The sequence below is a fragment of the Rhinatrema bivittatum genome, chromosome 4, assembly GCF_901001135.1.
Source record: "Rhinatrema bivittatum chromosome 4, aRhiBiv1.1, whole genome shotgun sequence".
Lineage (NCBI taxonomy): Eukaryota > Metazoa > Chordata > Amphibia > Gymnophiona > Rhinatrematidae > Rhinatrema > Rhinatrema bivittatum.
In genome coordinates, this window is record NC_042618.1 from 160856360 (window position 1) to 160868795 (window position 12436).

General features: G+C 42.4%; 1 protein-coding gene across 2 annotated transcripts in view; it reads right to left on the bottom strand.

The window, feature by feature from the left end:
• AQR (aquarius intron-binding spliceosomal factor) overlaps window positions 1-12436 on the bottom strand; it is a 276039-nt gene that overhangs the window by 202085 nt on the left and 61518 nt on the right. For both annotated transcript variants that reach the window (XM_029599025.1, XM_029599024.1), the window contains exon 11: window positions 6608-6724. In XM_029599025.1, the coding sequence (XP_029454885.1) occupies window positions 6608-6724 (117 nt within the window). The remainder of the gene's footprint in view (window positions 1-6607; window positions 6725-12436) is intronic.

A 12436-nucleotide genomic window follows, 5' to 3' on the forward strand; every position in this document is an offset into this window, starting at 1 on the left:
GGTGTGCTGGAACATGAGAAAGGTTGGGAACCACTGCTCTAGGAAAGAGAATTTAACCAGTTTTTAGCTGGAAACTGAGATCTTGCCCTACATAAAGCACAACTAATTACTTACACTCGGGCCAATACAGTAAGGAGCGGTAGGAAGAGCTGCGTTAGTGCCAGGCGCAACCGCGTTTACCGCACGCACAGTCCGGCTCACCTACCGCTCGATACTGTATTAAAATCGCATGCAAATTCAAGCCGCGTCCAACACGCGTCCATGAAGCGCAATCCATTTTACTGTATAGGCGCTTTATACAGCGCCTATACAGTATCCTGGGTGCGCTGGTACCTGTCATTTCAAATGACATTTGAAATGACAGGCACCAGGAAGTGGATCCCAACTTTAACCAAAGAAAACCTAAAAACCTAAAATCCCCTCCTCCCGAAGCGACTCGACATGTAAAATATGTGAATAAGTGTAACCAACTTACTTTTTGTTTCTTTTTCAGCCTTCTCTGCCGTCCTCCGGAGGGGGCAGCCGGTGGCGAAAGCGGCTTCCAGCGGCCCCCGCCGGCGAAGATGGACGAACGCACGCCCGTAGTGCACGGGCGTTCAAGCCAGCGAAAGCACATGGACAGGCGAGCGTGACGTACGCCGTGACGTCACGCACGCGCGTTCATGTGCTTTCATTGGCTTGAGCGCCCGTCAATTTGGGCGCTCTAGCCAGCAAAACGCATGACGTCACGGCGTACGCTTCGCTGGCTTGAGCGCCTGTGCACTACGGGCGTGCGTTCGTTTCCGTTGCCTGCCTCTAACGCAGGGGTAGGGGTAGGCGGTAAATTAGCAGGTTAAACGCGCGGCTAAACTGCAGGTTAAAAAGGCGATAGTCGGGGCGTGCGTTACTGAATGGGAGGGAATAGCTAATCCGGTCGTTTACATCTCATATACATGCTGCGGGCGGAAAGGGGTACCCGTTGATTTAAAGAAGCGGTAAGGATGGGTTAAAGAGGAGAGTGAATCGCGGGTTGGGCTAACGCGGCCAAATTGTGAGTAGAAAGCGGGATAGAAGCAGGGTAACCGCGGCCGCACTTTACTGTATCGGCCTGACTGCTGTGGAGAAATTATTATACAGCTTTTGATTGACTATATTACTGCATACAAGTTCGACCACAATCTTTTTTATTATGGATATTTTACCTTATTTACTATATGCTGTATTATAGGGGCAATTTTCCAAATTGTGTGGGCAGGTACTCTTCACAGACAGATTTTGCAGCAGTTCTCAAAGAGAAAGTATAAACATGGCTTTTTTATGCTCTCTGATATTGTATGTGAGTATTGTCTCTGTACTGAATATTATTACGTTTGTTTTCTTGTACCCCATCCCAAACCTAGCAGGAAGTGAGTTATACATTTTTAAAAATAAAATAAATGTTCTCGTTTAGTCTTTATTATAGATGATTCTCTTTTAGATTCTGCTTTCTAGATGTTTTATCTGAGTTTTAATGTATTTGTACGGCACTTTATACATAGCTCTCCTTTAATTTCTAGCGCTCGAGCTTACTCCCTTTGCTGCCACTATTTTCTTTACACTGTTCTCTTATATAATAGAATATGTTGGGGAATTAAAAGGGTTGGGCACGGACAGCAGAGAGAGGGGATGTTGGGAAAGGGAAGGCATACTTTGGGAAACTCTTATTTGGTTAGGAGGAAACATATACCAGATAAGAAACTTAAGCCTGGTTAGCAATCTCGTTAGCAAACTGACTCAAATATTTTAGCAGAGGACGACAAACTTAAACATTACCCTCATACATGCAAGATCAGCAAAAAAAAAATAAGACTATTAATATTCATGCCCATATTTTAGGCTCACAGCTTGATAGGTTACATATATCACAGGATGCGTTAAATGCATTCTTCCCACAACTCTGTCCCCTTGGCTGCCCTGTGGAACACGGACCAAGAACCAGAAAAACAGGGAGGAGAAGTTGCTATCATTTTTCCAAGTTCCTTGCCCTGCATACAACCATCCAGCCTGATCATTTACAGGGATGAAATATTTATTTCTATAGTTTAGGAAACAAGAAACATGTTTGTTTTTAATTTATCACACCCCGCAGGATTTTGAACCACATTATATGGCTTTAATAAATTTAACACCAGATTTACTGTTAAAATCCCCAAAACGTATGACAACAGGCAATTGCCGTCACTTGACCTCTGAAGGTATTCAATACTAAGCCATTTTGCAGCCCATTCAGCAAAGCAGACGGGATCAATGGAAGTGAAGTCTTGAAGGGGAGAATTACCCCCTTGGAACACCAAGTCTGAAAGATTGTCTATATTCTGACATAGGATAAGGTGGTGGACTTCTTCTGTGCCTGAGCAGGTGTTTATAAACTCCTCTAAGTAACCCCTCTTTCTCAATATCTAGGTCATAAGAAAAAATGGAAATGGCTTGCCCAACCACACTTTTGCCAGATTCTGCTCAGATGGCCACCAGGTCAGGCTGACTCTGGCTTCAACTCAGAATCCTTAGACTGAGCTTTCCAATGCAAGAGGAGAAATCTTTGAAAAGGCCTTATAGGTGCTTGAACCCTCGGGACCAAATCCAAGTTTGCCACTATGGACTTTAGGACCTGCAAATAATCCCCAAGCCCTGGGAGTTTGCATCAGCACAAACCTCCAGATTTGATTGTGGAGCTTGGTGATCCTTTGTCATCATGAAGAAGTTCCCCATCTGATATCAAACAGGGCTTTCAGATATTCTAAGATCTGGGATGGTATCATCTTGCTCTTAAACTATATCACCCATCCAAGCTTATGAAGAAGTTGGATCACCTGGGCAGTGGATGTCCGGTTCTCCTCCAATGAATTTGCCTATATCAATCAGTCATGGAGATGCGATAAATTAAGATACCTTCCTTGGGCAGTGCCTCATCCACCACCACCACCATCTTCAGGGTCTGGGAAACCAGGGCCATCAATTAATCTCTATGGAAAAAATGTAACATGGTCCAATATGATTCTAAACCCAGTGGGATTTCCCCATCTTCCAAGGAATCTAGATCACCTTCTTCGTCCTTGCTGTCCGGGTCCCTGCCAGGGATACCCTTGGTGAGGTCTGCCGATTGTGCTGGGAGAGAGAGGCCTTACAGGCTGGGGTTCCATCCGGATAGGGGCAAGTGAAGTAGACTGCGCCTGTACGAAGGCTTGAAGGCCTTGAAAAAATTCCACCCAAGAGAAGGCAGCCGGGTCCATGCCTAGCCCAGAAAGTACTGCGGTAGGTGCCGCTGGATTTCCCTCTCCCATGGAAGACCCAGTCCCGGGATTACTTAGATCTGGGGTACTTCCAGTTATGGTTGTGGCTGACCAATCTTCTGACTGGGAGGAGCTAGGCTTAGCAAAATCTGGGAAGACCTACTCTCCCTGGGCCTCCTCACAGTGCTGACATAAGTAAGAATCCAGGTCAGACTGTGTAGCCCTAATATGACAAGCAGCACAGAGAGAATGATGCTTATGCTTGTTTACTGCCAGAGCCATTATGCGTGTTCAGCAGGCTCGTGCTTAAAAATTTTGTGCGCAAAGATTTCGAGCACCTACACGGGCCATGGTGAGGCACACACCAGCCCGTGCGCCAGACTTTAACTAAATTCTGCAACTAGAGAGTTGAGCGCATACGTATGCGAGTGACTATGTGCACAGTGCGTGTGCAGAGCTTGCACGCACCTCGCATACCAACACTCTATGGTGGGCAATACAAGTCGCACAAAAACACGTGCAAATTGGCACCATCACAGCCTACCACACGGTGTGCCTTCAGCGGGCCTAGCCCACCGGGGGGGCTGCTCAACCCGCTCAGAAACCCACTTCCCCTTACCCCAACGGAATTGGGAATGATGTTGGTATGGCATGCCGAGCAAGGAGACCGGAGGAAGTCTTACCAAAACTCCTCCAACATCTCTGAATCGGAAAGAATTCTCTTCTTTTTAACTTACCTGGGCTCAGCGCTTACCGACTGAGTACAGAGACAGTCTCCGGCTGCGGGAGGAGAGGGCTTTGGCCGTCACCGCTGCGCTCGGCTTCCTGCACCCGCTGCCTTTCAGCTGCTTCAGTAGCAAAGGCTATGCTGGGAACCAGCTACCGAACCAAAGCACACCTCTGAGGGACCTCGGAAATCATCTCAGAAATTCTCAACTGGGAAGAGACCTTTAGGTTTCACTGCAGAAAAGCGGGACTCAATCTTTCTCCAATTTAAAAGTAGATTTTTTTCTTCTAAAGGGTACAGCGATCCCCATAGGAAAAGCTTGTCCACATCTGCTAGGAGACAGAGAGATACTGAAGGGCTGAGGTCACTGCAGGGTTATCTAGGGTGTCGTCAGCTTTGAAACCTGACTCCATTTTCATCTGCTAACAGGGTAGCATATAACCCAATTGTTTCTGAGTCCATCTGGCTACATGCTAGGAAATTCAGTCTTTAGTAGCAACAGGGTGGGTTTCTGGACTGATCTGTGGTATTACTGGAACAACAATTAGCAGTAAGAACCAATTTTCCTTTCCTGAACATATCCAGGTCAGTCCAGACAAGTGTAATGTATCCAAGCACCCTTAAACTGAGCGGGAACCCGAAAGGCCTGCACGAAGAACACTCTCACCAAAGGCCACATCCTCCTGTGTCCTCACATCCAAACGATAGTGCTTGGTGAAAGTATGGAGAGGACCACACCAGAGTCCTAAACCTCTGTAACTTTTTTCTCTTTTCACTTGTCAGACTGCAGGTTTGCACCTCTACCATCTGCTGGAGACAGAGAAATACTGAAAGACTGCAGGTGGCACTCTCAGATATGTAGCAGTGACTCCAAGGTTTTGACCTCTGCTTCCATCTGCTTGATGGCGGCAGAAACCCACTTGTCTGGACTGATCTGGGTTTCAGGAATTGGAATTATTACAAATATTTATCATTTTTAAAGTGCTAGTAAAAATGCAGACACAGCCTTACAAGCCTGCACATTGACTATCTTCTGGAGACATACTGGAGAGCTAGTCTGCGCAAGACTCTATAAGGGGTGATATGGGCAATCTAGTTGCTCTCTGTCCCCATCTGCTGGTAGACAGGCAAAACCCATGCATCTGGACTGGTCTGGTGAAGCAAAAAGGAATTAAGTATTAATCCACAGAAGACTACATTTTTATGCTAAGCAAGTGTTAACTTTGACGTCAATATAAAGTTGGTATCAAATAGTATGGCTTCACCCTTATAAACAGAGGCTAGAAATCTGGGTGTCCTTTTGGATTCCAAAATGAATATGGAAGTCTGTGGAAAAAACTGCTTTAATTAAACTTTGCACCATTTGTCTATTACACCCTGCTTTCGACAGCTCTAATTTAAAATAGTGATACACACTCTTGTGCTATCCCAATTAGTTTACTGCAATGTTCTATACAGAGGCCTAGCAGCAAATGGGCTGTGCAAATTACAGCTGATTCAAAAGGTAATGATTTGGGTAACATTTAGATGTTAGTATAACGATTTCATTTTATTCTTAGGTTGTATTTTTGTTTTGAATATTTTGGATTATGATGATTGCATTTTTCCCCCTCTTGCTATTTTATCCATTTTTATCATAATTATTTGGAAAAGTAGCCTATAAACAAATCTTTATCAACGTTTGGTTTTGTGGTGCGGCTGAGAAAGAACATGCCAAGGGCCAATAAGCAAGAGCTAAATGGATTTTGAGTTGAAAGGTGGGAAATAGCTAAAATCAAGTTAGAATATCTTTGCCCATGGGATTTAATAGCTTTTTCTAACATTCTTGTCAGTGTCAGTAAACCCTACAGAACAGTATTGCAGCGCAACTAGACATTTGTCTTCGTACCCCAGAATATAATTGGCTGCCAAGTGAAGGTTGCAGGCATCATGGAAGGGAACAGCCATGAAAAGGATATAACCATGTGTACTTAATACAAAGGGAGAAATGGCACCACTTGGTTATCTTCTTAACTTAGAGTCATCTGTCTTGTACACAGAAATTAAAATGAATTTTAAGTGAGGGGGACCTCTCTTTGTTTATATTCTTTTTATTGTGATTTATTTCAGCATCTGCACTGTACATGATGTACATGATCTCCTATGCTACTATAATTAGATTTAGAAAATGGAAATATTAGAGCTCTGACGATATCTTTTCCAAAGTCTGGTCATGGACCATGTCAGCAGATCCCAAATGTATTTGTTCAGGACTCGGCCCCCTGTAAATGTGAAACAGGTGAATTTTCAAAGGAGTTACTTGCCTAAATGTAACATACTATTGTAACAATTTTCAAAAGCCACTTATGCAAGTAAATCCTATGGACAATTCAATGGCACATATCACAGCAATTTTCAAAAGCTCACTTACACAGGAAAAGTGAATTTACACATGTAAATTCCATTTTAAGCATGTAAATACTTTTGAAAATCAGGCCCAAAATGTTTAAAACCATTTGCACACTGCCTGCACCTCTGCTTTCTGCAGCTTATTAGGGTCCTCCTCCTACGCTGGAGAACAAAGAGGATTCCTATTAGTATGAGTTCCTGTAGGAATAGCAAATGGGCTTAGGCTCTCGACACCAACTCTCACCTGGCAGAAGAGATGCCCTTCCTTCTCTCGCTGAGCCAGGCTAGACAGGTAGCAGTGAACCACCAAGTGGGAATCATCCAGCACTGTATTAAACCAGCGCCGAGTTGGAAGTAAGGCCTAGAATACATACAAGAGAGAGTCTTACAATAGGCAGTCATGGGATGCTCAGTCACAGAAAGGCCAGCCCTAGAACAGGCAGACATGGGAAATGTAGTGTAAATGCAACCACATTCAATCGAACACCTGGCTACTTTGATGATCAGTGTAATATTCTGAATAATCCAGCACACATACTTACCATTCCACCAGGATTGTATTTTCTGTTGTAGCTGCAAAAAGTGAAGAGAGCAGAAGCACAGCCCAGCAGTATATGTTTAAATGTTTAAAGTAATCCAAACAAAAGATTTCCTATAAAACATAGATCAGCAGTTATACCTTGCATAAATATTATTATGCCATCACACTAGACATTATCAGTCTACAGACCTTCATTGTCTTATATTTAATCATTTGGCAGATATCAAAAAAAAATTTTAACTGTTTTTTGGTTGCACATAAAAAACATATCTTATCTTAGTGCAATAAACACAAGTCTCATCCTGACACGGTCCGCATTTCGAAACCTGTTTCTGCATCAGGGGGTGTGTAAAGTAAATATCGTAATCGCACCTTTCCAAAATGTGTCTTTCAATTACATCTTAGTACAGCATTAACTTAAGATGGCATCAAGGGACTTATGTTTATTGCTGATCTATGTTTTATGGGAAATCTTTTCTTTGGATTACTTTAACTATTTCCCGGTTGTATTCAAGCTGTTGTTGGTGGAATAAATATTTAAAGTGCCATACTCAAATGATTCAAAAACTAGTTTTGGGATTGTCAGAATGAATGGCAAAGTGAGCAATATGAAATGCAGACAACCATGTAGCCAGGTCTATCTGGCAGTCTACAATAATAGCATGAACTAGCAGCTGGGACTGTCTGCAATACAGCAATAAAAGAAGTCCTAGCAGAAACCCAGGCACTCATGTAGCTGGTCTGGCAGGCTACACAGAGGCCACAGGAAGCTGCATGGTCGGACAATGACCATGCTTATATTGGTAGATATTTAGATTATTACAAAGCCTTGTGGTAATACATGGGAAGGGAGGGGTGATGGGTGAGATCATGTATGTTTATCTGCCTAAGATGGCAGAGTACCAATGAGGAAGATAAACTGTCTCAGACAAAGATTTATTTATTCAGTTTAGATTTAGCTCATGCCTTTTTCATGGATAGCTCAAGATGCATTACACTCAGGTACAGTAGGCATTTTCCCCTTTTCCCATAAGGAACAACCCTCAAGCTGGAGGACTGGAGACATATCTTGCAAGTGGTCATGCTCTCTGGCTGGCAGCCAGGATATATACTTGCAGTGTGAATAGAAATAACTGGGCAGGCTTGATGGGACTGTTGATTTTTTTTTTTTTTTACATCATCTACTATGTTACCATGTTAAGGATGACCTCAAAACTAATCTGAAAGCCATGCATTTTTTTTTTTTTTTGTTATTTAAGTTTTATTAGTAGTTTCCTAAAGAGTATTACATCATGGCAATGTTGCAAACACAAGATAACAAAACACATCACAACGTGAATAAGACAATCCATGCCAACAGATTACAAACAGTAGTCATATACCTCCCATTCCCCAACCCACTCTAACCCTCCCCCCGGAGTATACCACTTATGCCCTTTCCCTCACTAAAGACGTTGCAGGCCATAGTCCAGAGTCCAGTACGCCGGCTGTCGGATCCATAATGCACTGCCCTGAGTCTGTTATTGTGCATTAGCTACAATCAACTACTAAAACTGCTATTGAAAAGGATAAACACCCATAAAACCCCCAACCTTTATGCTAATTAGATACCTGCAGACATGCTCCTGAGTCTATTACTGATATCTCCCAAGCGCTCAAAAATGGTCCGCGATAATCTTCCAGAAGCTCATAATAAGTATGAGGAGGTGTAGGAGAGTTACAAAATAGGATGCCACACTTTAAAATAGCTAGCCTTCCTACCATTCTGTACTGCTGTGAGGTAATCCAGTCGCCTATGGAACATCAACTTAGTTTTTAACTCTGTTAGTGTTGGTATAATATTCGACTTCCAGTGCTGTGCTATAACAAAGCGTGCTGCTATCAATATATACATACTTAGCTTCTGTTGACATTGGTTAAGACCATCTATCGGAGCATTGAGCAACACCGAGAGAGGAGATAGGGTAACTGTAGTGTGAAAAATCTGATTTATCCACTGACTTACAGATTGCCAGAAACAAGAAATTGGTACACATGTCCACCAGATGTGAAAGTATGAACCCTCTTCTCCACATCCTCTCCAACATGATTGTGAAATTGCTGGTATCATCCTATGTAATTTCACTGGGTCATAATGCCAACGATATAATAACTTATAACTGTTTTCTTGTATTCTTGTTGAAATGGAGCACTTACTAATTCTGAGAAAAATTTGTTCCCACTCTTTAGGAGTAATGGAATGACCCAAATCTACTTCCCACCGGATAAGGTGTCTATCATTCAAACTATCAAGATTATTCAAGAAGCCATATATTTTGGAGACACATTTAGTCAAAGTATCCGCAGCCAAACACCAGTTCTCAAAAATAGTTCGGGTGTTTCTCAATATGTTTTGCTTACTGCTTAGTTGAACAAAGTGTCGAACTTGTGCATAGGCTAAAAAGCTATGGGAAGGTAATTCATATTTATCCATTAATTGACTGAAAGTCAACACAGAACCACCTTGAAACACATTACCAATGGTGGTAATACCAGCTTTTAGCCATAATTTAAAGCTATTCGAGAGATATCCGATGGCAAAAGCTTTGTTACGATACAGATAAGTTTGATGATAATAGTGATAATCGCCCACAATTTTCCTCCTCCACTTATGCCAAATCGCCAGAGTGGTCCTGAGAGACCATGGTATGCAATTTATGTGATACCAAGTGGATCTTGGTTGCCAGGGGAGAGCGCCCACAGGCATTGCTCCAATCATTAACTGAGCGGCAGTGACCCATTGTTTGGGAGTACGCACTCTAGCCATGTCAACCACTGCCTTAATTTGCGCAGCAACATAATAAGTTTGCAAATCAGGAACACCCAATCCACCTTGTTGTTTAGATTTGTAAAGAACTTTCCTTGCCACCCGGGGAGGCCTACGACGCCATATAAAGTCAAAAATTTTCTTTTGACTCTTACGTAAAAAGGCGGTAGGAAGCAGAATGGGTAATGTAGTGAACAGATATAGATACCTGGGTAGAACGTTCATTTTTATTATGGCAATCCTTCCCAACCAGGAAAAGGAGCCTCGATGCCACTTATCTAAATCCCTGTCAATAGCCCTCGACAGAGTAACGTAATTAAGATGAAATAAATCTTTTAAACGTGCATTGATATGGATTCCCAGATATTTGAGTGACGATTTAGCCCATCGAAATGGGAATAGCTGAGTGATGGTGTGAATTTCTGCAGCGGATAAATTAATATTTAAAAGCTCCGATTTCTCAAAGTTTACCTTGAAACCCGAGACACTGCTAAACATTTTTAATTCTTTTTCCACTTCTACTAGAGAAGTACTGGGATTTGCTACGGTAAACATTATATCGTCTGCAAATAGAGACAGTTTGAAACTATAGGAGCCTAGAGAGATTCCCTGTATGGCTGAAGAATTTCTGATTCTAGTAGCAAACGGTTCAAGAAATAGGGCAAATAGAAGTGGGGATAGAGGGCAGCCTTGTCGTGTCCCTCGATTTATGGGAAAACTATCCCCATATCCTCCATTTACTTTAACTCGGGCTTGTGGATTATGATAAAGTTGGCGAATCCATTGCAGGAAACAGGGACCAAAGTTCATCCTAGTGAGTGAAGCAAAGAGGAACGGCCAATGTACCATGTCAAATGCCTTTTCGGCATCAATAGAGAGCAACACCATAGGCGTATTATCCCTCTTGGCTCGCCACACCAAATCAAGAATCTTTCGTACATTGTCGGCTGCCATTCGTTGGGGTACAAAGCCTACTTGGTCTGAATGTACTAAACCCGGTAGATACTGATTCAGCCGCAGGGCTAATATTCTGGCTAATATTTTCAAGTCCTGATTAATTAAAGAAATCGGTCTGTAAGAGCCACACACAGTTAAGTCTCTACCAGGTTTAGGAATCACCGTTATACCCGCTGTATTACTTTGAGCATAAAAAGATCCCCCATCCCGTATATGATTAAATAAATCCACTAAGTGGGATGCCAAACTAGCCCGTAGGGCCTTATAGTACTCTCCGGAGAATCCATCCAACCCAGGCGATTTCCCATTCTTAAGGTCCTTGATAGCTAAAGTTACTTCCATGAGGCTGATAGGCCGATCTAGAGCTTGTTGCTGCTCCAGAGTTAGCGCCACATTTTGTACCGCATCCAAATAAGACGGTATATCTGAATCATGAATGCTACTATTAGCCCTATACAATTTGGCATAAAAATCCGTAAAACACTTTCGTATATTTGTGGGATCTGTAGTAATTACTCCTGAAGTATCCTTTATTTTGGTAATTACGCTATTAGCTACCTGAGATTTCAGTTGACGGGCAAGTAGCTTGCCCGCCTTGTCCCCTCCTTCATAGTACTTTTGTTTAACTCTTTCTAAATTGTAAGCGATTCGGGCATCATCTAAGGTATTTAATTGGAACTTGGCCTCCGAGAGTAACTTATATACCTTGTCTGTTTGAGTTTGCGAATGCTGTTTGCTAAGTCTATCAATGTCTTCCAATAACGAAATCCTCCTGCGCTCCCTTGCCTGTTTATCCGCTACTGATTTAGCTATACAAAACCCTCTAATGACTGCTTTGGAGCACTCCCATAAACAGCTTTCAGAAATTTCAGCAGCTATATTGTTTTGATAGTATTCATTAATATGGTGAGCAAGCTGCTGAACAAAAGATTTTTGTTTAAGAATGGAAGCATTAAGTCTCCAAAAAGTGTTTCCCACCGACCCCCTATGGCAGTCAATATCTGCCCATACCATGCCATGGTCAGACCATGTAATCGACTCGATCTCACTATTCTTGACCTTGTTAAGTAGGCAAGAATCGACTAAAATCAAATCTATCCGGGAGTAGGAGTTGTGGGGTTTGGAATAAAATGTATACACGCGAGAAGTGGGATAGTACTGACGCCAGGCGTCTACCAGACACCATTCTTTCATTACTTGACACACCATATGTCTAGCTTGAGTCCCCGGCCTACTTTTCCGCTGAGGGTTTTGGTACGAATTGTCCAGTGCTGCATTAAGTGTTAAATTAAAGTCCCCACCCCAGATGATGTTCCCTTCCCCATGTGCCTTCAATAGACGTCTAATCTGGGAGTAAAACCTCTCTTGGTCCTGATTAGGCGCATAGGTGGTTAGTATAGAATAAATATCCATGCCAATTTTAATTTTGAGAAATATAAATCTTCCCCGGGTGTCAATCACCTGACTCACAGTGTCGTATAGCAGTGTGGTAGTTATCAAAATTCCTACCCCCGTATATTTATGATCTTTTCCAGCGGCCGCTAAATATACATGTGCATACTCCTTAAAATGCAGCAAATGTTCATATCGCTTGCGAAGGTGTGTTTCCTGTAACAGGACCACATCAATCTTACTCCTTTTCAAATCTTTTAAGAGCAAATATCTTTTTCTATAAGTGTTCAATCCTTTAACATTATATGTAGCTATGCGAATCATATCTCACAGAATTCCTGCAAAAACCATTGTAACATATTCAGGTCAGTGCCAGC